At 42.0% G+C, this 27,220-nt stretch overlaps 2 protein-coding genes across 6 annotated transcripts; one reads left to right on the top strand and one right to left on the bottom strand.

The window, feature by feature from the left end:
• Window positions 1-666: 666 nt before the first annotated feature.
• cnbp (CCHC-type zinc finger, nucleic acid binding protein) lies at window positions 667-4,706 on the bottom strand. Of its 2 annotated transcripts, none has more exon segments than NM_001139745.1 (5): window positions 667-1,679; window positions 2,072-2,270; window positions 2,668-2,733; window positions 3,128-3,250; window positions 4,558-4,602. In NM_001139745.1, coding segments are annotated over 4 exon segments (504 nt in total). In that variant the 5' UTR covers window positions 3,249-3,250; window positions 4,558-4,602; the 3' UTR covers window positions 667-1,561.
• Window positions 4,707-5,626: 920 nt separating this feature from the next.
• On the top strand, window positions 5,627-26,510 carry LOC106566757 (RAF proto-oncogene serine/threonine-protein kinase). Of its 4 annotated transcripts, none has more exons than XM_045693066.1 (18): window positions 5,627-5,746; window positions 5,936-6,006; window positions 13,518-13,744; window positions 14,157-14,269; window positions 14,640-14,742; window positions 16,770-16,927; window positions 17,731-17,823; window positions 19,608-19,761; window positions 20,398-20,440; window positions 20,581-20,696; window positions 21,091-21,208; window positions 21,418-21,502; window positions 21,989-22,165; window positions 22,368-22,414; window positions 22,574-22,692; window positions 23,128-23,259; window positions 25,874-26,008; window positions 26,196-26,510. In XM_045693066.1, the coding sequence occupies exons 3-18, from the start codon at window positions 13,544-13,546 to the stop codon at window positions 26,334-26,336; spliced, it is 1,935 nt and encodes a 644-aa protein (XP_045549022.1). In that variant the 5' UTR covers window positions 5,627-5,746; window positions 5,936-6,006; window positions 13,518-13,543; the 3' UTR covers window positions 26,337-26,510. The 4 variants fall into 4 exon arrangements, with proteins under 4 accessions (XP_045549022.1, XP_045549023.1, XP_045549021.1 ...); XM_045693065.1 differs by lacking the exons at window positions 5,627-5,746; window positions 5,936-6,006 and adding exons at window positions 7,185-7,418; window positions 7,649-7,682; XM_045693067.1 differs by lacking the exons at window positions 5,627-5,746; window positions 5,936-6,006 and adding an exon at window positions 7,170-7,418.
• The last annotated feature ends 710 nt before the right edge of the window (window positions 26,511-27,220 follow it).

Here is a 27,220-nt window from a genome sequence, read left to right on the forward strand (position 1 = left end):
TTATTAGGCACTGTTGAAAATCGTAAACAGCGGCAGAACTCTACTGCGGCTCCAGCTGCCATTTTGAACATCAGGTGGAGCAATAGATTTGCAGGGGAAAACAGCAGCAAGAATACTGGCCATTTTAGAAGTATAGATTGATGAATTTTGTCTACTGCACTGCACCAAAGTCATACAAGTGTATTAATTGACTTAATCGATATGTTTCAATGGATTTATTTCAAATTTCTGAGACCAAATAAGGGCCGAACTGACTGCAAAATTGACAACCGGAGAGCTGAAGCACAAGTGGGTCTTTATATATAGGTCGGCTAAATTTACACTGCAAGTGCCACCCAAGGGTAATTTGACATGGAAATCTGAGCTATGGGTTAGAGATGACAGGAGGATTCCCTATGGAGTTTGCCACAATCTGTTCTATATTCTCTCTGGGAAGAAAACCCTGCCTAGTCCTGTACTATAACTGCTGACAATGCAAGGCCACCCCCAATCAATGAGTTTGTCAATTTGTAAAGAAAATGTTAGACGACACATTTCTAGGGCAGGGTTGTTTAAGTTGTTCAACATAAAGAACTCAGAACTGCTGACCAATATATACACAACTACATTCAAGAAAGCAATACAAGACCTAGAAGAAATAAGCATTGAAATAAATTCAATCACAAGAATCTTCCTCCCCGTGCTCCTCCCGCTTTATTGATAGTTTAAAATTACATTTCTATGTTCTACGACTTCAGATGCATTTTCCTTCCGACTTAAAAACTGAGTACAAGCAAATTTGATTTTTTACAGTAGTCTAAGTGATATTGTACAAAAATAACATTTGATTTCGTGAAAACATTCTCCATTCCGAAATAACTGCTAATTCTGATGAACTGACAACTATTTTTGTTGTTAATTGTACATCCAAGGTAAGTTTCCAAAATATTTTTTTGAGGAAACGTCTACCATGGTCTATTTACTGATACTCCTTTAAATTGTAAACAGATTTCTTTTTATAAAAGAACAGAAGATTCTTTAAATTCTTCCAAAATGTAATGGCATTTATCGATATAACATGCAGTTTGTTATCGCCCGGCACTTAGCTGCTTGTAGGGCCCAGATGCAAACAGCTCATATGTTGTGAACCGTTTCCCATGTCATACTCTCTTGGCCAACTCATGTTATCCCACTAAAACAAACCAAAAATAACCATACATGGAAGTTCAGGTTTCTTTTTACTCCCTTCTTACTGAGACTTGCTTTCCACAAGCCCAGAGGTCCTCTCTATCCCATATATTTAGTCCCATTCATTCATCTCTGTTCACCAGTGGCTTGGAAAGGGGGATTCTTTAACAAAGCATTATACATAACACCGCTACCAAACTAAACAAACATTTTTTGTATTGAATGCAGAAAGATTTTTTTTCCCACCCCTTTCTTCATATTACATGTTGAGAGGCTCACTGGCCCGGGACTAGCCTCTGTCAGCCAACCTTTGGCCAGTGAAGAGGATTCAGAGAAAAATAATACAACCAACCATCAATCAGAAAAAAATAGGAGGGGCAACAAAGGGCACTGATTATGCGGTGGCTTCGATGGTGCACTCTTTCGCCAGGTGGCCGGTGTTGCCGCATTTGTAGCAGTTCACCTCACTGGCTTTGCTGCACTGCACAGCAACATGGCCAATCTCGCCACACCTGGAGAGAGGAGAGAAATCATTAGGATTTCAGTCGACCAAGCATAAGAGTTATCATTTACATGGCTTTGGCGGAGACGGGAACTAATCTGGAAACAAAAAGCGGATGGACCATATACACAGCACAAACATACATACATCTTCATACACAGCATAACTACTTGAAAGCTTTTAAGACTACAGTAAACCCATTTACGTCCCCAAAAGAAGGGGGTACCAGAGGCTGCATGTCACCCTCGAGAAGACTTGTCGAAACACGTGCTGCGTTTGTGCTTTCAGCAGTTGTTAGTCAAGTTTGCTCTGTACATGGAAACATGCAAGTATGAGTCGTTACCATGTGTATTTTTTTTTATTTTTTTTTACAAACAATATTTTTACTAAGTGGCCACTCACCTGTAACATTTGACTTTATCACAAAGTTTCTGGATGTGGCCAAAGCCACCGCAGGAATAGCACTTCTGCTCGTTGGCATGGTCACAGTCGCGGGCCACGTGGCCAGCCTTGCCACAGCTGTAGCAGCACTGCTCCCTCTCCTTTTTGGGCTCCTTGCAGTCCCGGGAAATATGGCCACTCCTGTGGCAGTTGTAGCAGGCTGAGGAGAAAGAAAAAAAAGTTATGTTAAAGATTTGTTCTTTAAATTAACATGTAATATGGCATTCTGTCAGAACTACGTCAAAGCAATTAACAGCATTGCTATCAATACTTAATACATATCTTTCAAAATACCATTATTCAAACAAGAATTTGTTTTATACAACGTTAATAACATGTAATAAACTTTCTGAAATACCATGTGTCCCCAGATCCTGAATAACAGTAGGACCTAGTACATAGTGACAGTCACAAGAAGGCTGCAACTATTGCTCACTGTAAAGCTGAACAAGTCCATAACGGAACGACAAGTTTAACGTTAAGAAAACTGGGAGTTGGGTTGACAAAACCATTGGCATGTACTTAGCATTCAATAAAGGAAAGAAAAGTATTCTCACCATCCTCGGTCTGTTCACAGTCCCTGGCAATGTGACCTTGCTCTCCACAGCGATAGCAGAACAGATCTAGAAGAAAGGTGACCAAGGTTTACTTTATACTCATCCGGGAAGAAAACACTGGCAACCCTAACTCTGAGGAACATGTATCGTTCTGCTGCCATGTCAGCTAAGTTGACATTGAACTATGCGATTGTGAACTAAACCAACAGAATCACCTAACAGATTGTGACTAAGACAACCATGCTTTTTCATTTTAATATCCCAGTGGTAACGAAGTGATAGGACTACGTGAAAACCCTGAAAGCAACCAACAGTGAGGTTATTCCCCATAGGAGAAGGCCTTTGTGCTCAGCAAACTTAAGGCATCTGCTGATTGTCGTTCATACATCTCTGCTTGACAAGCCAGTCTCACACACGGTGTAGAATGGGTGAGGTGTGTCCCAAAAACCAAGAAAAGTACCCTTTCCTCTTCCTCTGCCCCTGCCGCGGCCACGCCCCCCACTCCCAGCTTCAGGACAGTTCTTGATCCAATGCCCAGGACGGCCACATCGAAAGCACTCACTGCTGCTGCTCATCTCCATATCTGAAAAGAAAACAGAAAACACTTAACTAAAACCACACTTTTGGCAAGTCACTTCCAAAGCGGCAGGAATTCTAAGGGTATAGTAAATGATGCATTCAACAGTGGAGTCAAGGTAGGATTGGCCAATAAAAGTTGGGCCAATCCATGGCTTGTTCCGGGCCAATCCATGGCTTGTTCCGACTCAATCAAGTGACTGACCAACTCAATCAACCATGTGCTGTTAGCTTGATTATCAGCCCTGCCTACAGACATTTCAATTTCTAGTTTTATTTTGACTTTGTCAAGTTGTCAACTAACGTGATTAAACAAAAATATGTCACTGGACGTAGGTTAAACGTTGGGTGGTAATAATACAATTCCCTCCTGTGCATGACTATACAAAAACGTTGTTTAACGTTGATTTAACGTCACAATTTTGAGGCTGAAATGACTTGGAAACAATGTTGATTCAACCAGTTTATGCCCAGAGGATGGGATCAAGCTAGCTCGTGGCTACTATTCTAAAATGTAAAAAATAATGATCCGTATGCCACCTGAAATAAGCTACATTTCGTGGTGGTTTGGTCATGTCTACCCCTGTTTGAGCAAGCTGACATGCGGGCATAAACTATGAAAGGGCCTAACACGTTACCCTACAACGCTAGCGTAGATAGCTAGCTAGTAACGTCGGTAGCTAATGAAACACATGTCACGTCTGGCCAATTGATTAACGTTAGCAATGCTAGCTACCTAGCAAACACAAACCTGGTTAACTGCAAAATATGGCTTATTCTCCCTGACAATTTGATCTACCGAGGTACTCTCTATACAGATCCATAAAAAAATGTAGTTATCCACGGTAAAAACATGACCAGTGCATGAGGCTTTCTGGCCTTGTCACGTTGAGATTGCAGCAGTTTCTAGCTGTAGCAAAATGCAAACACCACCTCTTGAATGTGGCATTGCTAGGCCGCGCAGCAGCCATTCAACGTTCTAAAAATTGCAGTTATCAAGCACATTCACAAATACTTCGTTTCAATAGTATATTGCTAGACACATTAATCTGCCATATTTTAATGAGGAAAAATTCTAATTTAATAGGGCTAATTTCCCGCGCATAACGACAAAGTCGAAGTTAGGCCACGGACCCAATAACGTTAGAAAAGGCTAATGCTACCCGTTAGCTAACATCAGCGAGCCATTACCGCCATGAAAACACATGATTTCGGATATTTATTTTATGGCGCCTCTAAGTTTGATACTTTAACTAAGATCTAACATATTACAAATACACCGATCTTTTCTAATTAAATGTTTTTATTACTCACCTTACCTAGCTACGAGATTCTCTGCTGTTTACGCCTCCTCTCTCCGTTGCGCCACATGCGGTGTGAACACGAGTTTCTAGTGATCATTCACACTATCCAGTCAAAGCTAACGCAGCACTTGGGCATGGTCTTTTTCCAGGACCAATAGCAAACGAGCGCACTTGGACACCTCCTCCATAGAGTGGCGAATCACTGAACAAGACAGCAATTATGTCCCGCCTCCCAAGTTTCCAGTTCCTGCGGTCTGCTGTCAAATCAAAGGTGATCTCATATTGCCGTATTTTGATGTTTCTTTTGCCATATATTACACGTAGAATTGCTACAATTATAGCCTAATACAATCATGTAGCCTAAGAACTTATCATTCCTCTATGGATATATTCTAATAGCTTTCCACCTCCAAATATCACATTAAAAGAGCTGTATGTAGGCTAAAATGCATATTATGTATCAGTGTTGACTGACACCAATCTTCTCGTGGGCATGCAGGTAATCAATCAAATACAATTATTTGGTATTCAGTATTGAGCGTAGCTAATGACCTTGGATCATTTTGATATAAGGTAAAAGGTTCTATAACGTGTAAGAATATTAGTGTATGGGATAAATAGATGCAGACTGACCCATCCCGTTCCACACAGAGGTTGCATCATAGATTGGCTATTTGAACACAGTGCTGGTCAGTGAGACAGACATTACACTGAATCATGGAGGCTAAGCATTTCAGCTCACTGCTCTGAGTGCATGGTCAGATCAATAAGTGGGAAAGATGCAATAATCCATATCTTAAGGTGGCCTGCACAGTCATGAACGTGGAAAGGATAGGCTGATTTCACTATGGTGATGTGTGATATTGAAACCCTCAATACATTGTTTTTCAAAACTCTACATTCTCTAAATTGAATTTCATCATTTTGGTTTAGTGAATACCAGTGATTGGACACTTTCCCCTGAAATAATGGTTTTCTGTTTTCCTCCCAACACTGCAGCTGACGTTGCACTGGGATGGATGATTAGACTGCATCCTAATGGGATACCTTAAGATCGTACACTGATAAAGCCCTGCCCTCTTCCTCTTAGGCTGCTTACAAAGTGTTTGCATTGGTATTTCCTGGTATTTGTTGCTGTCAGGATATGAATTAGGTAGTTGCTGGAATGGAGATTAAATCAAATATATGATCAGAAAATGGTGAGCATTTGACAGGAGAGAGAGGATATGATATGCAGCTATAAAAGTAGGATGATATTAGCTTTTTTTATAAGGATGTCATCTGCCCGTACATTCAATGTGTGCCCATAGCATCAAGGAGAGCAGGCTGCTGGTCTGTGCTGGTGAGGAGAGCCACATTACCAAATCTCTGATCTTTCTCCACAATAGAACTCTGGGCTCTTTGATGTCGTAATCTACCTCAGGGGACCTTTGGCTGGGGACCTGATCTTGAACACATGGTGAGTAGAAGGTTTGAAGGTAAGATAGGACCCTAAGATCCTATTGCTCCATTTAAGAGCAAACACTTTTAAGCTTGTTCTTTGCTATGAGAAAGGACTCTATTTCATGATGAGAACAGCATGTTTCAAATAAGATAGATGCAGTACATTTAAGTTCAAATGATTTGCAGGTTTTATATATTTCAAGTCACCATGCAGGTTTTATCTATATCAAGTAACCAAGATTTTAAAATCTCTTGTCAAAAATCTAATAGACAGGCCTGAAAAGATAGCGTAATTGTAGATGCTCACTGAACTAGGCTATGGGTAGTGCCTTCTTTTTACCAGAAGGGGTGCTTTCTATTCTTTTGATGGATTTCTCATTCTGCAACTGAATATAAGCATATAGTCTACAAATATTGTTGAATAATATAATTGCCTGCATCTTATGCTGATTCACCATATATTGCACAGATTCACAGATGTTTGCAATTGAGCAATGTCCTTTTTGTTTTGATAGAATGACTTATATTTTGGTGAAAAGTCTGCCTATTGCAATCAACACATTTTAATCATCCTGAATGCCTATAGCTAGGCTAAATCTTGTCTAATTAGTGTCACGGTTGTCGTAAAAACAGGACCAAGGCGCAGCGCGCGTAGAGTTCCACATCTTTATTCCAAAGTGAAACTTCAAGCAAAAACAAATAAATAAAATAAATGTGACTACATGGTGCACAGGCACAAACACAAAACAATATCCCACAAAAACAGGTGGGAAAAATAGCTACTTAAATATGATCCCCAATTAGAGACAACGATTACCAGCTGCCTCTAACTGGGAATCATACAAAACACCAACATAGAAAATATACACTAGAACACAACATAGAAATATAAAACTAGACTACCCCCTAGTCACTCCCTGACCTACTACACCATAGAGAATCAAGGGCTCTCTATGTTCAGGGTGTGACAGTTTGTCAACCTCCATCACACATTCAAAGTGCATTAATAACATAAGTGTGGTTGTTTTCTATTAAGCTACACCTCCACTTTTTGGACTTTGTTTACTTTTCACTAGTTATTCACATAAAAAGTAAATATCATAGTGTCAGAGTGGGTGGGCTGACTTAAATTTGTGTCCTCATTTTTGCGCTGTAAGTTGTATGGCTGAAATTCTTGTTATGACTGTGGGGTCCTGTTTCAGTCACTGGCGTCAGGCAGGCGCACGACATGAACTCAAACTCTTTCACCTTCTGTTTATCGCCGTAAATATTGATTGGTATCTGAACAGCATAACTACAACCACTTTTTTAAAGTTTTAATTTGGCATCAGGCAAATAGAAGCGGGCGGTTGTAGAGTGTCATTCACATGTGACTTTGGGAAGGTGTCTGTTGGACTTGTAGGCTAGTATTTTTTTCTCTCACCCAGGGTAAGTAATGTAAGGAAGGCTAAAGATCTTTTTAGGGTTTGGTTGAGTAACACATCGGGGTTCCTTTCATGTTGGTTATTATTTCATAGTTTGAAATGGTTTGATACTTTGATACATTGTTACTTTCTTTCCGGGCTAAACATTTTGGATTGATCATAACCCGCTACTTTTTTTTCTTTCTGAATGCGTTGCAAATATGACGATGTCATCGACTCCACATTTTGCTCAAGTTATGGCGGAGCTGAAGTTTTCTAGCTTGTGTTGGTGAGTTTGCTCTGGCAGTGCCATTAATTCTGCACAAAATTGGATTGCAGCTGTCGTCTTGTTGGAGTCAGTAGAACAAATATGTGTATTTTAATGTGATAGGAAAATGGTGATAGATCTGTCTAAAGTTTCGGGTGATGAAGGAGTTTGGATCGTACGGAAAAGGGCCCTAGATAGGCTACTGTCATATTTTAGACAGCGTGGCATTGTTTATGCTATTTCAATCTATGTTTAGAGGAAGAGTTGAAAATAGACTCTAAACTTGTGAATTAGAGGACTGTGTCTGCCATTTCTACCACTATTCTCCTGCACAAATATATTTACTTATCTTGTAAAATGTAAATGCATTGCATATAACACATTCTATTCTCATTCTATAACACATTGGCATTTGTCAGCTCAATTTTTTTTGAAAGATGGAATATGTAGTTATAACCCACTGGGCACAAACTGGTTGAATCAACTTGTTTCAACATCATTTGTCAAGGTATTTTGACGTGGAATCTATGTGGACAATACACTGCATTTGCAAAAAGTGTTTTGAGGGTGACATTTTAACCACAGTATTATGTCATCATGGTAACCAATTTTCAACATAGGCAAACCTTGTATAACATATGTTGGATTTGAACCTTTGAAACAACATCAGATCTTCAACGTTATATCCACTATCTGAAGGCAGCACCTTCTACTGAGAATTGATCTATTCTACAGCTACTTTTATCCATTTGCTCTCTCATCAAGGTTTGATAAGTATCAGTGACTACTACCAATGTGCTGTCATGAGAATGATTACTGAGAGATCTCTTAATAGATTCACTGTTGCTATTGAAGTCATTCCAAAGATTAGGTTTTTAAAGAGCAAATTAAATGTAACCATACACTATAAACCATATATTATCAATGATACTACACTGAACAAAAATATAAATGCAACATGCAGCAGTTTCAACGATTTTACTTAGTTCCAGTTCATATAAGGAAATCAGTGAATTGAAATACATACATTAGGCCCTAATCAATGGATTTCACATGACTGGGAATACAAATATGCATCTGTTGGTCACAGATACACTATACAGTTGAAGTCGGAAGTTTACATACACTTAGGTTGGAGTCATTAAAACTCGTTTTTCAACCACTCCACAAATTTCTTGTTAACAAACTATAGTTTTGGCAAGTCGGTTAGGACATCTACTTTGTGCATGATACAAGTAATTTTTCCAACAATTGTTTACAGACAGATTATTTCACTTATAATTCACTGTATCTCAATTCCAGTGGGTCAGAAGTTTGCATACAATAAGTTGACTGTGCCTTTAAACAGCTTGGAAAATTCCAGAAAATTATGTCATGGCTTTAGAAGCTTCTGATTGGCTAATTGACATCATTTGAGTCAGTTGGAGGTGTACCTGTGGATGTATTTCAAGGCCTACCTTCAAACTCACTGCCTCTGCTTGACATCAAGGGAAAATCAAAAGATATCAGCCAAGAACTCAGAAAAACAATTGTAGACCTCCACAAGTCTGGTTCATCCTTGGGACCAATTTCCAAACGCCTGAAGGTACCACGCTCATCTGTACAAACAATAGTACACAAGTATAAACACCATGGGCCCACGCAGCCGTCATACCGCTCAGGAAGGAGGCACGTTCTGTCTCCTAGAGATGAACGTACTTTGGTGCGAAAATCCTAGAACAACAAAAAAAGGACCTTGTGAAGATGCTGGAGGAAACAGGTACAAAAGTATCTATATCCACAGTAAAACGAGTCCTATATCGACATAACCTGAAAGGCCGCTCAGCAAGGAACAAGCCACTGCTCCAAAACCGCCATAAAAATCCAGACTACGGTTTGCAACTGCACATGGGGACAAAGATCGTACTTTTTGGAGAAATGTCCTCTGGTCTGATGAAACAAAAATAGAACTGTTTGGCCATAATGACCATCGTTATGTTCAGAGGGAAAAGGGGTTGGCTTGCAAGCCGAAGAACACCATCCCAACCGTGAAGCACGGGGTTGGCAGCATCATGTTGTGGGGGTGCTTTGCTGCAGGAGGGACTGGTGCACTTCACAAAATAGATGGCATCATCAGGATGGAAAATTATGTGGATATATTGAAGCAACATCTCAAGACATCAGCCAGGAAGTTAAAGCTTGGTCGCAAATGGGTCTTCCAAATGGACAATAACCCCAAGGATACTTCCAAAGTTGTGGCAAAATGGCTTAAGGACAACAAAGTCAAGGTATTCGAGTGGTCATCACAAAGCCCTAACATCAATCTTATAGAACATTTGTGGGCAGAACTGAAAAAGTGTGTGCAAGCAAGGAGGCCTACAAACCTGACTCAGTTACACCAGCTCTGTCAGGAGGAATGGGCCAAAATTCACCCAACTTATTGTGGGAAGCTTGTGGAAGGCTATCCCGAAACATTTGACCCAAGTTAAACAATTTAAAGGCAATGCTGCCAAATACTAATTGAGTGTATGTAAACTTCTGACCCACTGGGAATGTGATGAAAGGAATAAAAGCTGAAATAAATCATTCTCTCTACTATTATTCTAACATTTCACATTCTTAAAGTAAAGAGGTGATCTTAACTGACCTAAGACGGGGAATTTTTACTTAGATTAAATGTCAGGAATTGTGAAAAACTGAGTTTAAATGTATTTGGCTAAGGTGTATGTAAACTTCCGACTCCAACTGTATATACAAAAGTATGTCAACACCCCTTCAAGCTAGTGGATTTGGCTATTTCAGCCACACCGTTACTGACAGGTGTATAAAATCGAGCACACAGCCATGCAATCTCCGTAGACAAACATTGACAGTAGAATGGCCTCACTGAAGAGCTCAGTGACTTTCAACGTGGCACTGTCATAGGATGCCACCTTTCCAACAAGTCAGTTCATCAAATTTCTGCCCTTCTTGAGCTGCCCCGGTCAACTGTAATTGCAGTTATTGTGAAGTGGAAACGTCTAGGAGCAACAACGGCTCGGCCGCAAAGTGGTAGGCCACACAAGCTCACAGAACAGGACCGCCAAGTGCTGAAGCGCGTAACACGTAAAAATCGTCTGTTCTCGGTTGCAACACTCACTAGAACCAAACTGTGTACCAAACTGCCTATGGAAGCAACGTCAGCACAATAACTTTTCGTCAGGAGCTTCATGAAATGAGTTTCCATGGCCGAGCGGCCGCACAAGTCTAAGATAACCATGTACACTGCCAAGAGCTGGCTGGAGTGGTGTAAAGCTCGCCGCCATTGGACTCAGGAGCAGTGGAAACGCGTTCTCTGGAGTGATGAATCACACTTCACCATCTGGCAGTCCGACAGACAACTCTGGGTTTGGCGTATGCCAGGATAACGCTACCTGCCCGAATGCATAGTGCCAACTGACTTGTTGGAAAGGTGGCATCCTATGACAGTGCCACGTTGAAAATGAAGGGAAATCGTAATGCTACAGCTTACAATTACATTCTCAGCGATTCTGTGCTTCCAACTTTGTGGCAACAGTTTTGGGAAGGCCCTTTTCCCTTTTCAGCATGAAAATGCCCCAGTGCACAAAGCGAGGTCCATACAGAAATGGTTTGTCGAGATTGGTGTGGAAGAACTTGACTGGCCCACCCAGAGCCCTGACCTCAACCCCATCAAAAATCTAATCGCCCAACATCAGTGCCCAACCTCACTAATGCTCTTGTGACTGAATGGAAGCAAGTCCCTGCAGCAATGTTCCAACATCTAGTGGAAGGGCCTTCCCAGAGGAGCGGAGGCTGTTATAGCAGCAAAGGGGGGAACAACTCCATATTAATGCCCATGATTTTGAAATGAGATGTTCGACGAGCAGGTGTCCACATACTTATGGTCATATAGTGTATATTATCACTTGTGAATGATGCCCAGCTTGTATGCAGTATGGGCAGAAACAGCACATGGCTTTTTTTGTGAATTTTTCAAATCATGGTCGCACACCTCATGTAGACTAGCCCATAGACCTATATGTTTTGGTAAGGTTTGTATCACAACTAAAGTGGCCCAATAACGTATTAAAATTAAGCACATTAATCCACTTTACAACCGATGTAGAGCCTAACTGGCATACAATACATAGGCAATGCTTGAGTTTCAAGTTTGAGGAAGATCATTTCCCTTTATAATAAAGCATTACATGCATAATCACATTTGCGGTCACTTTTGAGAATGGTGTTTTCCCACTAATTCATTGCATTTTGTAACATTTGCGGCTTAAAGCCTACTGCCGTGTGCTCATTGCTGTGCTTATGATGTGAAGAAATAGCCTAATAGGTTATCAACATTTAAAGCTACACGTTCTGATCTGTTGCATCAGCCTTGTTGCTTTTAAACTTTTTTTGATGAGAATGGTTGCGTTATTTTGGAATCTATCGCATCCCACAGCTGTCCCAGACTGTTTGGAATATTTATTTCTCGCACAGGACAAGTTGACCAATAGAATAGGTCAACTTTTGTACTATGGGGGATAGTAGATGGACATAAACAGCAAAAGCACTAGCCTGTTAGGCCTACTCATCTTGTTGGCTGACGAAAAAGTAAATGTGGACAGCGCATATCTTCAATATGCGCTTCAGAAATCGATAAAAAGGATGCGTGCAGTTGCATCCCCGATGTGTCTGTCTTCACTTGTAGCCTACTTCAGAGCTGAGATTCCTGTGAGAAGGACCTGATTACGTGACGGGCATTGGCTAATAAGAATTTAGATATCCGAGAGAGCCGTGTCAGTGAGAGGTGCTTTGGTGCACACAGCCGGGAGAAGGGAATTATAATTATTATATTCAACCCAGGGCACAACGACTACTGGCTGCAAAGGACCGGGATATTCAAGGCATTATCAAGTGCTTGTGAAATTGCGAATGAGAGACTGATGAAGTGTGTACAGCCTGCACAAAAAACAAAGCAGAGTTCATGCCTTTCATGTAACTTTTGTGAAATCATCATTAGAGTCGCATCATGCAGCCTTAGAATGTATGAAAAATCGAAACATATTGCCCAATGTTTGAATCACTGTTAAAGTTGCATAAATAACTCTAAATTAGGCATATAGGAGCACCAGTTTCTTTTTTAACCGCTCAACACAGAATAGCCTCATGTGCGCGCTCCCTCAGAAATAGTTTGGATAAAATATCCTTTCTATTTTATTCAGCTATGTTCAATTGTATTCTTAATACTAGAAAATAACATAAAATAATGCCACGGAATTCTAAGCAAATCTTGTCTGCTAAATGAACTAGTGTAGCCCACAGCCATATGGCATAGCCATATCAGGGCCTAAGGACATCTGAAATAGACTACATTTTCTTCATATCATGTTTCTTTAGACCTGTCTAAAATAAGTCATGGATTTATTGTGATGGTGTAGGCTATATTAAATGGATTTATTAGACTTTTTAAAATGTTCCAAAGGTCTGCATCAGTGGCTTGTAGGCCATGCGTGGAAGCCAGGAGATGCCAAATGTGTTTATGTTAATTAACGGTCAATTACCGTGAGACCGGCAGTCATTTGCTTGACGATCAATGGCTGACAAAATGGCATGACCGCCACAGCCCTAATAGGACCATTGCTGTATTGACAGTACTCTTTTTCCCGTGGTCAAATAAAATCACAGAATGTTTTGGAGAACTGTCAAATCCTACTAGCTACTACCACTACTACTACCAGGTAGACTCCTTTCTAGTTTTCTCAGCTAGTTTTCAGAATATGAAATGTATTGGAAGTTGTGAGGGAATGAAGACAGACACTGCATAAACATTGCTATATGATGAATTCCAACCCAATACTTTGACTCCCACTATGTCCCCAGAGCGCTGAGAGCACCAGTGTTTGCTGATGGAGCACCTCCAGGGAGCATGGAAGACCCTGAGCAATGGCTTTGGGATGAAGGACTCTGTGTTCGAGGGTCCTTGCCTTTCCCCGACCATGGTGCAGGACTTCCCCTCCCAGCGCCGCTCCTCCGACGACAGTAAGATCCCCGACTCCAAGACCAGCAGCACCATCCGCGTCTACCTCCCCAACCAGCAGCGCACAGTGGTGAGTCCATTAGAACAATAATAATAATAGTACATTACTAATCATACATTTCATTTGAAGAGCCTTTCAAAACACCCAAGGACACTAAACAAATGGAATCAATGAAATACAGTAGTTTAGGGGACGGTGAGTGAGTGGGATTATGGAAACAACAATACACTGCTGCACTAATGTTGTTTGAGTGGGGGCTTAATTAACTGAGTCACATAAGTGCAGTGTGGCAGTCTGTTAGTGGAAAATTGCTACCTAAATTGATTGTCATCATCATACACAGACCAAAGGGCATACCATTATTCCAAATCATCCCATTATCCCAAAAGATAATATATTATGTACATGTTTGTGTTTTCACTGGTCCCAGTAAGTGTTGTTGTTGTAGTTGTTGTTGAGTGTTTTAGTTGTGGTCCCTCAGGTGAATGTGAGGCCAGGTATGACCCTGCACAGCTGCCTGATCAAAGCGCTGAAGGTGCGGGGCCTGCAACCGGAGTGCTGTGCTGTCTTCAGACTGCACCCAGGACAGAGGAGGTATGCACTGGGGACTGGGGACGGGGGGATCAGAGGGGTATCACTGGATCTCCGCAGTGTAGGTGAAATGATCCCTAACCACTGATACAGGGTGAGGTATTATTTCACCCACCTAAGGTTAAAAGCTAGGATTGGGGGTGGCGCAAGCTGATCCTAGATCTGTGGTTAGGGGCAACTTCTACCTTGAGGTAGGTCCATATGATGCTGTAAGAAAATGTTTTATTTTTTGCTAAAAAAAAAAATCTGCAGCTATACAACCTTTCAGGCTAAGACATGTTGAATGACCTTTTCTTGTAAAGGTTGGTTGTGTCAGTCTGTGCTCTCTAGTATGTGTTACCTTACTTAATGTGTCATGTCCCTTTTCTAACAGTAAAAAGTCACGTATGGATTGGAATACCGACTCTACCTCACTAATTGGGGAAGAACTGCTGGTGAAAGTTTTAGATCATGTCCCCTTGACGACGCACAACTTTGTAAGTAGCCCATAACGCAGGGGTTTCAAATTTATTTTACCCCGCGGGCTGCATTCGGTCTTAACCGAGGTACGGAGAGCCGCGCATAAATGTATTATATTTCCTTGTTGTAAACATTTGCACAAAATAGTCCTCTATACATAGCTTTTGTATTTTTGATGCTCCCTCACTGTCTAGCTTTCGTTTTGATAACGGTTAGCAAGCCGGACAGAGTGGAAAGACTATACAGTTGAATTCGGAAATGGACATACACCTTAGCCAAATACATTTAAACTCAGTTTTTCACAATTCCTGACATTTAATCCTAGTAAAAATTCCCTGTCTTAGGTCAGTTAGGATAACCACTTTATTTTAAGAATGTGAAATGTCAGAATAATAGTTGAGAGAATGATTTATTTCAGCTTTAATTTCTTTCATCACATTCCCAGTGGGTCAGAAGTTTACATACACTCAATTGGTATTTGGTAGCATTTCCTTTAAATTGTTTAACTTGGGTCAAATGTTTCGGGTAGCCTTCCACAAGCTTCCCACAATAAGTTTGGTGAATTTTGGCCCATTCCTCCTGACAGAGCTGGTGTAACTGAGTCAGGTTTGTAGACCTCCTTGCTTGCACATACTTTTCAGTTCTGCCCACAAATTTTCTATAGGATTGATGTCAGGGCTTTGTGATGGCCACTCGAATACCTTGACTTTGTTGTCCTTAAGCCATTTTGCCACAACTTTGGAAGTATCCTTGGGGTTATTGTCCATTTGGAAGACCCATTTGCGACCAAGCTTTAACTTCCTGGCTGATGTCTTGAGATGTTGCTTCAATATATCCACATAATTTTCCATCCTAATGATGCCATCTATTTTGTGAAGAGCAGCAGTCCCTCCTGCAGCAAAGCACCCCCACAACATGATGCTGCCACACCCGTGCTTCACGGTTGGGATGGTGTTCTTCGGCTTGCAAACCTCCCCCTTTTTCCTCCAAACATAACAATGGTCATTATGGCCAAACAGTTCTATTTTTGTTTCATCAGACCAGAGGACATTTCTCCAAAAAGTACGATCTTTGTCCCCATGTGCAGTTGCAAACCGTAGTCTGGCTTTTTTATGGCAGTTTTGGAGCAGTGGCTTGTTCCTTGCTGAGCGGCCTTTCAGGTTATGTCGATATAGGACTCGTTTTACTGTGAATATAGATACTTTTGTACCTGTTTCCTCCAGCATCTTCACAAGGTCCTTTGCTGTTGTTCTAGGATTGATTTGCACTTTTTGCACCAAAGTACTTTCGTCTCTAGGAGTGTTTATACTTGCGTACTATTGTTTGTACAGATGAACGTGGTACCTTCAGGCGTTTTGAAATTGCTCCCAAGGATGAACCAGACTTGTGGAGGTGTACAATTTTCTTTCTGAGGTCTTGGCTGATTTCTTTTGATTTCCCCATGATGTCAAGCAAAGAGGCAGTGAGTTTGAAGGTAGGCCTTGAAATACATCCACAGGTATACCTCCAATTGACTCAAATGATGTCAATTAGCCTATCAGAAGCATCTAAAGCCATGACATAATTTTCTGGAATTTTCCAAGCTGTTTAAAGGCACAGTCAACATATTGTATGTAAACTTCTGACCCACTGGAATTGAGATTAAGTGAAATAATCTGTCTGTAAACAATTGTTGGAAAAATTACATGTGTCATGCACAAAGTAGATTTGCCAAAACTATAGTTTGTTAACAAGAAATTTGTGGAGTGGTTGAAAAATTAGTTTTAATGACTCCAACCTAAGTGTATGTAAACTTCCGACTTCAGCTGTATATGTAGAGACTGTACATTTCTACACAGTTTCATTTTGGTTTTAGTCATTTAAATGTCAATTTAATATCATGTCCCCCCAAAAAAAACAACATTGAAAAAACTAAAATCCGCGGGCTGGATTGAATGGCCATATGTTTGACACCCCTGCCATAAAGGATTTTACACTGTTTACCCAGGCCGTTAGCATCGGCTGGAAAATAATGAAATACTTAATTTTCCTCTTTAACTTTCAGGTTCGGAAAACATTTCTGAAGTTGGCCTTCTGCGATATATGCCAGAAGTTCCTTTTGAACGGTTTCCGTTGCCAAACATGCGGCTACAAATTCCATGAGCATTGCAGCACCAAAGTGCCCACGATGTGTGTGGATTGGAGCAACATCAGACAGCTCCTGTAAGTCTCCTCTCCTCTACTGTGCAGCACAAATCAAAATGGCTGCTAACACATAACTGTTTGTATTGAATAGCAAGAACACTTACAAAACAATATAAATATTAACAGTACAAGTATACAGCAATGGGTGAATAAACAGTATAAGGAACATACTGACAAAAGAGCTAAGTAAGATAAATGATTGTGGTGCTCTCACAGTCTGCATTGAAGATAGATATTTACGTAGAGCATTGTTTTACATGCAGGCTTTAGGTCTCCAGATTTCAACAATAAGCATTTGTAGATGGCTATCACTGGCCATGAAGAGATACATTTGTAGATGGCTATCACTGGCCATGAAGAGATACATTTGTAGATGGCTATCACTAGCCATGAAGAGATACATTTGTAGATGGCTATCACTAGCCATGAAGAGATACATTTGTAGATGGCTATCACTAGCCATGAAGATATACATTTGTCGATGGCTATCACTAGCCATGAATAGATACATTTGTAGATGGCTATCACTAGCCATGAAGAGATACATTTGTAGATGGCTATCACTGGCCACGAAGAGATATATTTGTAGATGGCTATCACTGGCCACGAAGTGATACATTTGTAGATGGCTATCACTAGCCACGAAGAGATACATTTGTAGATGGCTATCACTGGCCATGAATAGATACATTTGTCGATTTGTTCTTTCTTATTTATGTTGGATTATTGAGAAGGATCCTGCAAGTAAGCATTTCATTGGACAGTGTATACCATGTGTATCCTGTACATATGACTAATAAAGCTTGAAACTCTCTCTCTAGGTTGTTCCCGACACCAGGTGAAAGTGGGGGTCCATCTCTTCCTCCTCTTACTTCTCGGCGAATGAGAGAATCGCTGTCCCGACTCCCCAGCAGGTAAAGCCACCCCTCCTGCTCTTGAACTTTGACCTATCACTTCCGACCCATGAGTGATACTGGATCCATGGACCTCTTTCACCCTGGTACTGTGAGCAAGGCTATCTCCAGGCAGCAACAGAACATCAGCAATTAAATAACTACAGAAGTACAGCAAAAGTCTTCCTCTTGACTTACCATTTAATGACGGATAAGGGTTGCGTGTGGTTGTAATTGATTTAACTACAGTACAGTAAGGTTTACTAAGTCCTTTGCTCTCAGAAGTAATGGTGGCCAAATGTTAAGGGTTCTTTGGTTGCCATGTTTGACTGGCCCTCAGCTGATGCAGCTGTAAGCTGTAAAGCACCTTAACCCAGGCCTCAAACCGAATCAATGCCTGTTTTTTGTCTCCAGCTTTATGATGTAACCAGAGGTGTGAAAAGAGGCTGTTGTTTCAGAAGCATTTATAACAGTTTAAAAGCACTCAGATAGTTGCCAAATTAGCTCGCACACAGTATCAAGTTGTTCGGTGCAGAACAATCTCAAATGCTCTTCGAAACAAAGTCCTGTTTTGGCCAAAAGGGCGATTTGTTCTCATATAGTGCTTTACAGGGTTAGAACTGTGGTCTAATACATTATGAGTGCTGTTATGGTATGTCACTCGCATGGAGTGCCACTTTCACCAGTAACTGACAGTACAGTACAATATACTTTCCAGTCAGCAGTGAACCAAGACCAGCATCACACTAAGCATCACTGAATCAACAAGAACTTTAATGAGAGCGCAAGGAGAATTGTCACCTACCACCATTCTGAAAGGCTAACTAGCAATCATGAGTTGCATAGGCTCCTAGAAAAGCATGACACATGCAAGAAATTAAAAACCATATCCTTTCCCTTCAAGTTATTGTGAAATATGTACTATGATATTGGATCTTAATTTGATTACTCTGTTGTTGCTGAGAATTTTCTTGCGCTGCAGGAAATGCAGATGAGCGTCAAGATTTACATAAATTCACAGAAATATATGTAAATCTCCTGCACTAACAAACGGTTATATTAGCAGAATTGCACTTTTCATGTAGCCCAATTTTGGCCAGCTAATAGCCTAATCACAGATTAAACATTACATCGGCAGAAAAGTGTGAAAGTTAAACTCCTGTTGCTGTAGGATTCTTTTGCTGCGACAATACTGTTCAAATTAAGATCCCACATCTGTACCATGTGAATGAAGAGATACACTGAGGTTAAAATATTTCCCCTAGTGAATGGGGTAGTATTTGTAGAATGGAAATCCTAATACCTAGAACATTTTCCTGTTATTGAATTTAGTAGAATCTCAATGTGTGCAGGACTGTGTTTGTTCAACTATCAAGAAAGTAGAGGATAGATTTTGAGATGTAGTGTCAAACTGTCACTGGCTGAAACAGAAACTGCCTTCTAACCATCTCACATAGTGAGGGTGTTCTAGGGTGTGCCTGAGAGAAATGTCACATAATGGCAGAAATTAAACTGACAAGCTGCCATCCACTACAGCCCTGTGAGATTGATTATAAGAAGTTGTAGAATTATCTTATGTGTGAATTATTATTATTATTTTTTGCATTAGAAGAGCCACTCAACGGTATCTCAGACTATGATAAACAAAAATAGTAATTATTCAATCATGGTAATAATATTTGATCCTTGATTATGCAAACAATTGTCATGAAAAAAACCATGACACTATTCTATCTTACTGATGCACTTAATGTGTTGTGTTCAGTGTCCCTAAGCCTGATGTTGCCCCTGTATTCACCCCTCAGCTCTCTGCACCGCTGCTCCACCCCTCACGCCTTCAACTACACGGCCCCCTACCCACCCACGGGGGGCGCTCTGTCCCAGAGGCAGCGCTCCACCTCCACGCCCAACGTCCACATAGTCAGCACCACCATGCCCGTCGACAGCAGCATGATCGAGGTAACAACGCCAGGAATCTCAACCATCTTCTCTGCGTAACTTTTGTAATCCCTCCCTCCCTCCCCCTTACTCTTTCTACTAAGTAATTAATCTAGCATAATTACAATTTACTTTGCATGATTTCCTTGACTGCGTTCTATTCTCTTTGTTTCATTTCACTTTTTATATCCTGCACTTTACTGTATTCCTTTCTGATTCATTCATTTCCATACCCGTGTATTTGGAAAAATGAAAACTTGAATGCTGTATCTAATATGCCCACAAAATGTAATACCTGGGTAGCACTCTCTCTCCTCGTCTCCCTTTCCTTCCCTGTCCCACTGTGTTGTGCCCTGATGGGGAGTAGCTAGATGTTCTGAATACCTCCCCTAGCTCATGGTGCAGGTGTTTCTGGCTGAAGAGGAGAGTAGGTATCATTCGCTTCTCCAATTCTTTTGTTGAGGCGACGTCAGAGAGCCCAGACAAGGTTAGGAGGCAGTGTTGTGTGATAAATAACATGGCATGCCTTTCAACAGACTAGTATCCACATGCTTTTATAGTTTCTGTATCTAACTGAATAATGAAACTGTTGAATGACTTGTGTTCATTTGATATGTGTAAAAATCTGCAAGAATATTTTGTTTTGTGTTTTCCTAGGAAGCAATGCGTAATCATGAAGCAATGCGTAATCATGACTCAGGTAAGATTTTAAAAGATGGTTACCCCACATGAGTGTCTCAGTTTCTGCTAAGCTAATGGAAACATACACAACATTCCACAACAACACTTTCTGTCATAACCTGCCATTCTAAATACCATTGGTCCATATTCCCTTCCTAGGCGGGAGTTCCCCCAGCCAGAGTCCCACAGGCTGGTCCCAGTCCCAGTCTAACACCCCAGCTCCAGACAGACGAGAGAGGGCTCCTTCATTCAACACTCAGGAGAAACACAAAATAGTAAGTTAGACAGCCCCTGTAGTTTGTACACTGACTGTGAATGAATAGCATCTCAATAGTACTTTTAATTCCTAGATTCTTAGAAAAAAGGGTTCCAAAAGGGTTATTCAGCTGTCCCAATAGAAGAACACTTTTTGGTTCCAGGTAGAACCCTTTTTGGTTCCAGGTAGAACCATTCTGGGTTCCATGTAGAACCCTTTCCACAGAGGGTTCTACATGGAACCCAGAATGGTTGTATCTGGAACCAAAAAGGGTTCTTCAAAGGGTTCTCTTATGGGCCAGCCGAATAACCTTTTTAGGTTCTAGATAGCACCTTTTTTTGTAAGAGTGTAGGAATAACTGCATAAGTGAATTAGATGGAGAATGTGGCCTTATATTGACTATCCTACTGCAGCATCCGAGGGACAAGCGGGACTCCAGTTACTACTGGGAGATTGAGGCCAGTGAAGTGGTGCTACACTCCTGTATCGGCTCAGGCTCCTTCGGAACGGTATACAAAGGGAAATGGCACGGTGAGCATGCTTCTGGATGGCACCTGTTGGATAAACACAATGCTTGTAATGCTTGATTATGCTGTTTCGAAGGTCTACAAAGGTTTGTGAGGAGTTCTGGATCTTCCAATCATGCCTATGAGTTGACTTGAACACTTGTACTGAGCCTAGTGTACATGGTCACACAGCAGCTTAGACAGTTTCTGTACCACGTTGTTTGTCTGTTGTAGGTGACGTAGCGGTGAAGATCCTAAAGGTGATTGACCCCACGCCAGAGCAGTTCCAGGCCTTCAGAAACGAGGTGGCTGTCCTTAGGTAAGAGAGCATGAGAGTAGTGAGGAGAACTATAATAATAATAATTTGGTGGGTGCTTATATTTGTCCTATTGCACACATGTACAAGTGTGTATTAATTGGAAATGTGTTTTTTGCATATCCCAAATCCCACTGAGACACTCTCAGAGAGTGGGGTCATGACCTGGGTCTGCCATTATTAACAGCGACCCCTATAGAGTTAAGTGTCTTGCTCAAGATTTTTCACCTTGTTTGACTAGCAACCCTTCGGTTACTGTCCCAACGCTCTAACCACTAGGCTTTCTGTTGCAATATAGTGATATTCTTATTGTATTCATCACTTTAGAGAGAGCAATAGATTGACCTTATGTGTTCATTCTTGGTAGATTATCTTCATGCAGCATTATTTCAACTTTGTTTTGGTGATTTCCTCTTCCTGTATCGCTCTCTCACTCTTGCTCTCTCTCGCTGTCTGTATGTCTCTCTCTCTCCTTCTTTTTGGCTGCAGGAAAACGCGGCACGTCAACATCCTGTTGTTCATGGGCTACATGACGAAGGACAACCTGGCCATCGTGACCCAGTGGTGTGAGGGCAGCAGCCTCTACAAACACCTTCACGTCCAGGAGACCAACTTCCAGATGTTCCAGCTTATAGACATCGCCAGACAGACAGCTCAGGGCATGGAGTGAGTCCACACAGCAGGGACTAGCTTAGGTGTAGATTGGTGCTACTTATAGCTCTATAGGAATACTAGGTTTACAAGGGTGTTAGCTTTAGATTGACGCTATAAAAAGGTGATAGCTTTAGAAGGATCTTATGTTTATTATTGTTATTAACATGCAACTGTAATGTCGTAAATTCCCATTTTCACTGTATTTTTCTTTCAGCTATTTGCACGCCAAAAACATCATCCACCGGGACATGAAGTCAAACAGTATCCTTTTCTTCACTGTTTTAAGCTCTGTCACTTTGTTGTGACAAATGAATAGAAAATAGTGTTGGCTTGAAATTAGACAAATGATGTATGAGCTCAGTCGTATTTTTCACAGATTCAGCAGTCTGCCACAGCTCTGCTTCCTTGACAGTGGTACAGATATCTTCCTACATGAGGGCCTGACGGTGAAGATAGGAGACTTTGGTCTGGCCACGGTCAAGGCCAGGTGGAGTGGTTCTCACCAGGTGGAGCAACCCTCAGGGTCCATACTGTGGATGGTCAGTAAGAGGAAAATGTCAATGTCACGCTAGAAGAAAAAATACCTTACTTTCGTTGCTGTTGAGATTGGGCCTGAGAGATGGGGTTAAGGCAGGGGTGGGCAACTCCAGACCTTGGGGCCTGATTGGTGTCACACTTTTTCTCCATCCCTAGCAAACACAGCTGATTAATCAAATTGCATTCTAAACTGAAGATCATGATTAAGTGGTTATTGGACTCTCAAAACTGTGACACCAATCAGGCCCCCGAGGACTGGAATTGCCCACCCCTGGGTTAAGGGGAGCAGTTTCTTAATCTGGGAAAATGTGTTCGTTTTGGTGGCCGTGCACTCCAGCAATCGTGCACACCTTTGAGATGTACTCATTATGGTTCCTGGAATTAAAAATGAAATCAATTTAAACAAGTTTGTGTGTTATTCTATCCTCTGTTCTCAGGCTCCTGAGGTTATCCGTATGCAGGACAACATGCCCTATAGTTTCCAGTCTGACGTGTACTCCTACGGTGTTGTCCTCCATGAGCTGATGACGGGAGAGCTGCCATACTCACAGATAGCCAACAGAGACCAGGTAAACCCAGCCTGCCACACTGCCATCTCTAAAACCAGTCTCTATTTCAGTTGTGCTAAATGTAGGGAGAGATATAGGCCCTTGACCTGTCCTGCCTTGTTTGATTTTAACAAATCAAATATAACTAAGATTGTGTGACCCAGTTTCAGCAACTGGCATACATTTACTTATTTCTATCTAGTATCTCTCTCTCTCTCTCTCTCTCTCTCTCTCTCCGTCTCTCTCAAATCAAATCAAAGTTGATTTGTCACGTGCGCCGAATACAACAGGTGTAGACATTACAGTGAAATGCTTACTTACAGGCTCTAACCAATAGTGCAAAAAAGGTATTAGGTGAACAATAGGTAAGTAAAGAAATAAAACAACAGTAAAAAGACAGGCTATATACAGTAGCGAGGCTATAAAAGTAGCGAGGCTACATAGAGACACCGGTTAGTCAGGCTGATTGAGGTAGTATGTACATGTAGATATAGTTAAAGTGACTATGCATATATGATAAACAGAGAGTAGCAGCAGCGTAAAAGAGGGGTTGGGGGGGGGGGGGCACACAATGCAAATAGTCCGGGTAGCCATTTGATTACCTGGTCAGGAGTCTTATGGCTTGGGGGTAAAAACTGTTGAGAAGCCTTTTTGTCCTAGACTTGGCACTCCGGTACCGCTTGCCATGCGGTAGTAGAGAGAACAGTCTGTGACTGGGGTGGCTGGGGTCTTTGACAATTTTTAGGGCCTTCCGGGTCGTATGCACTACCCTCTGTAGTGCCTTGCGGTCAGAGGCCGAGCAATTGCCGTACAAGGCAGTGATGCAACCAGTAAGGATGCTCTCGATGTTGCAGCTGTAGAACCTTTTGAGGATCTGAGGACCCATGCCAAAACTTTTTAGTTTCCTGAGGTGGAATAGGCTTTGTCGTGCCCTCTTCACGACTGTCTTGGTGTGTTTGGACCATTCTAGTTTGTTGTTGATGTGGACACCAAGGAACTTGAAGCTCTCAACCTGCTCCACTACAGCCCCGTCGATGAGAATGGGGGCGTGCTCGGTCCTCCTTTTCCTGTAGTCCACAATCATCTCCTTAGTCTTGGTTATGTTGAGGGATAGGTTGTTATTCTGGCACCACCCGGCCAGATCTCTGAGCTCCTCCCTATAGGCTGTCTCGTCGTTGTCGGTGATCAGGCCTACCACTGTTGTGTCGTCAGCAAACTTAATGATAGTGTTGGAGTCGTGCCTGGCCATGCAGTCGTGGGTGATCAAGGAGTACAGGAGGGGACTGAGCACATGCCGTCAGGAAGTCCAGGATCCAGCTGCAGAGGGAGGTGTTTAGTCCCAGGATACTTAGCTTAGTGATGAGCTTTGAGGGCACTATGGTGTTGAGCGCTGAGCTGTAGTCAATGAATAGCATTCTCACATAAGTGTTCCTTTTGTCCAGGTGGGAAAGGGCAGAGTGGAGTGCAATAGAGATTGCATCATCTGGATCTGTTTGGGTGGTATGCAAATTGGAGTGGGTCTAGGGTTTCTGCGATAATGGTGTTGATGTGAGCCATTACCAACCTTTCAAAGTACTTGATGGCTACGGACGTGAGTGCTACGGGTCTGTAGTCATTTAGGAAGGTTGCCTTTGTGTTCTTGGGTACAGGGACTATGGTGGTCTGCTTGAAACATGTTGGTATTACAGACTCAATCAGGGACATGTTGAAAATGTCAGTGAAGACACCTGCCAGTTGGTCAGCACATGCCCGGAGCACACATCCTGGTAATCCGTCTGGCCCCGCAGCCTTGTGTATGTTGACCTGTTTAAAGGTCTTACGTCGGCTACAGAGAGCGTGATCACACAGTCGTCCGGAACAGCTGATGCTCTCATGCATGCCTCAGTGTTGCTTGCTTCGAAGTGAGCATAGAAGTGATTTAGCTCATCTGGTAGGCTAGTGTCACTGGGCAGCTTGCGGCTGTGCATCCGTTTGTAGTCTGTAATAGTTTGCAAGCCCTGCCACATAAGACGAGCGTCGGAGCCGGTGTAGTATGATTCAATCTTAGCCCTGTATTGACGCTTTGCCTGTTTGATGGTTCGTCGCAGGGCATAGCAGGATTTCTTGTAAGCTTCCGGGTTAGGGTCCTGCACCTTGAAAGCGGCAGCTCTACCCTTTAACTCAGTGCGAATGTTGCCTGTAATCCATGGCTTCTGGTTGGGATATGTACGTACAGTCACTGTGGGGACGACGTTCTCGATACACTTATTGATAAAGCCAGTGACTGATGTGGTGTACTCCTCAATGCCATCGGAAGAATCCCAGAACATGTTCCAGTCTGTGATAGCAAAACTGTCCTGTAGTTTAGCATCTGCTTCATCTGATCACTTTTTTATAGACCGAGTCACTGGTGCTTCCTGCTTTAATTTTTGCTTGTAAGCAGGAATCAGGAGGATAGGGCCATAGTCAAGTTCTGCCATAAGGACTGTCTTACAGGTGTTATTAGTGACTGGTTGTGACCTCCACAGAAAACAATAACACTGTAATCCCTCATCTCTGTCTCCACTGTCAGATCATCTTCATGTTGGGCCGGGGGTACCTGTCTCAGACCTCTATTCCTTACCCCTGACCTCTAACCCTTTTTCTCCCTCTATAGATCATCTTCATGGTGGGCCGGGGGTACCTGTCTCCAGACCTCAGTAAGCTTTATAAGAGCTGTCCTAAGGCCATGAAGAGGCTGGTGGCCGACTGCATCAAGAAAATCAAGGACGAGAGGCCACTGTTCCCCCAGGTACTAGCTAATGAGTTTTCTCTGTACATTATCTGGACACCTTTATTGGCTGAAGTGGATTGAAAGGTCTCTGGAGTTTAATGCAAATGGGACTATAGCAAAGGCCTCCAAATTTGATGGGAGTGCTTCCTGTTACTCATCCAATCTACCCCTCTTTCTCTCTCTCTTTTCCTCTCCTCTCTTCCAGATCCTGTCGTCAATTGAGCTGCTCCAGCACTCCCTGCCTAAGATCAACCGCAGTGCCTCAGAACCCTCCCTGCACAGAGCCTCCCACACCGAAGACATTAACGCCTTCACTTCCACCTATAGCAGACTGCCTGTGTTCTAGAACTACAATACCAAACCTGTCCCTCCTACCTGCTCCTGTTCCAAAACATACACGTGTGCATGAGCATGCACACACACACACACACACACACACACACACACACACACACACACACACACACACACACACACACACACACACACACACACACACACACACACACACACACACACACACACACACACCAAATATCTACTGTGGCTTATGAAAGTATTCACCCCCTTGGCATTTTTCCTATTTTGTTGCCTTACAACCTGGAATTAAATAGATTGTTGGGGGTTTGTATCATTTGATTTACACAACATGCCTACCACTTTGAAGATGCTAAATATTTTTTATTGTGAGACAAACAAGAAATAAGACAAAAAAACTGAAAACTTGAGCATGCATATCTATTCACCCCCCCCAAAGTCAATACTTTGTAGAGCCACCTTTTTCAGTAATTACAGCTGCAAGTCTCTTGGGGTATGTATCTATAAGCTTGGCACATCTAGCCACTGGGATTTTTGCCCATTCTTCAAGGCAAAACTGCTCCAGCTCATTCAAGTTGGATGGCTTCCGCTGGTGTACAGCAATCTTTAAGTCATACCACAGATTCTCAGTTGGATTGAGATCTGGGCTTTGACCATTCCAAGACATTTAAATGTTTCCCCATATACCACTCAGGTGTTGCTTTAGCAGTATGCTTAGGGTCATTGTCCTGCTGGAAGATGAACCTCTGTCCCAGTCTCAACTCTCTGGAAGACAGAAACAGGTTTCCCTCAAGAATTTCCTTGTATTTAGAGCCATCCATCATTCCTTCAATTCTGACCAGTTTCCCAGTCCCTGCCGATTAAAAACATCCTCACAGCATGATGCTGTCATCACCATGCTTCACTGTGAGG

The sequence above is a fragment of the Salmo salar genome, chromosome ssa13 (genome assembly GCF_905237065.1).
Source record: "Salmo salar chromosome ssa13, Ssal_v3.1, whole genome shotgun sequence".
NCBI classification, from domain to species: domain Eukaryota; kingdom Metazoa; phylum Chordata; class Actinopteri; order Salmoniformes; family Salmonidae; genus Salmo; species Salmo salar.

Coding starts and splice junctions, on each gene's coding strand:
- LOC106566757 (XM_045693066.1), top strand. CDS start 13,544: ATGGAGCACCTCCAGGGAGCATGGAAGACCCTGAGCAATGGCTTTGGG. Junction 20,697..21,090: donor CTCAGGAGAAACACAAAATA/GTAAGTTAGACA, acceptor ATCCTACTGCAG/CATCCGAGGGACAAGCGGGA. Junction 21,503..21,988: donor AACGAGGTGGCTGTCCTTAG/GTAAGAGAGCAT, acceptor TTTTGGCTGCAG/GAAAACGCGGCACGTCAACA.
- cnbp (XM_014134942.2), bottom strand. CDS start 3,248: ATGGAGATGAGCAGCAGCAGTGAGTGCTTTCGATGTGGCCGTCCTGGG. Junction 2,734..3,127: donor GGGCAGAGGAAGAGGAAAGG/GTACTTTTCTTG, acceptor CCTTTCTTCTAG/ATCTGTTCTGCTATCGCTGT. Junction 2,271..2,667: donor CTGTGAACAGACCGAGGATG/GTGAGAATACTT, acceptor CTTTCTCCTCAG/CCTGCTACAACTGCCACAGG.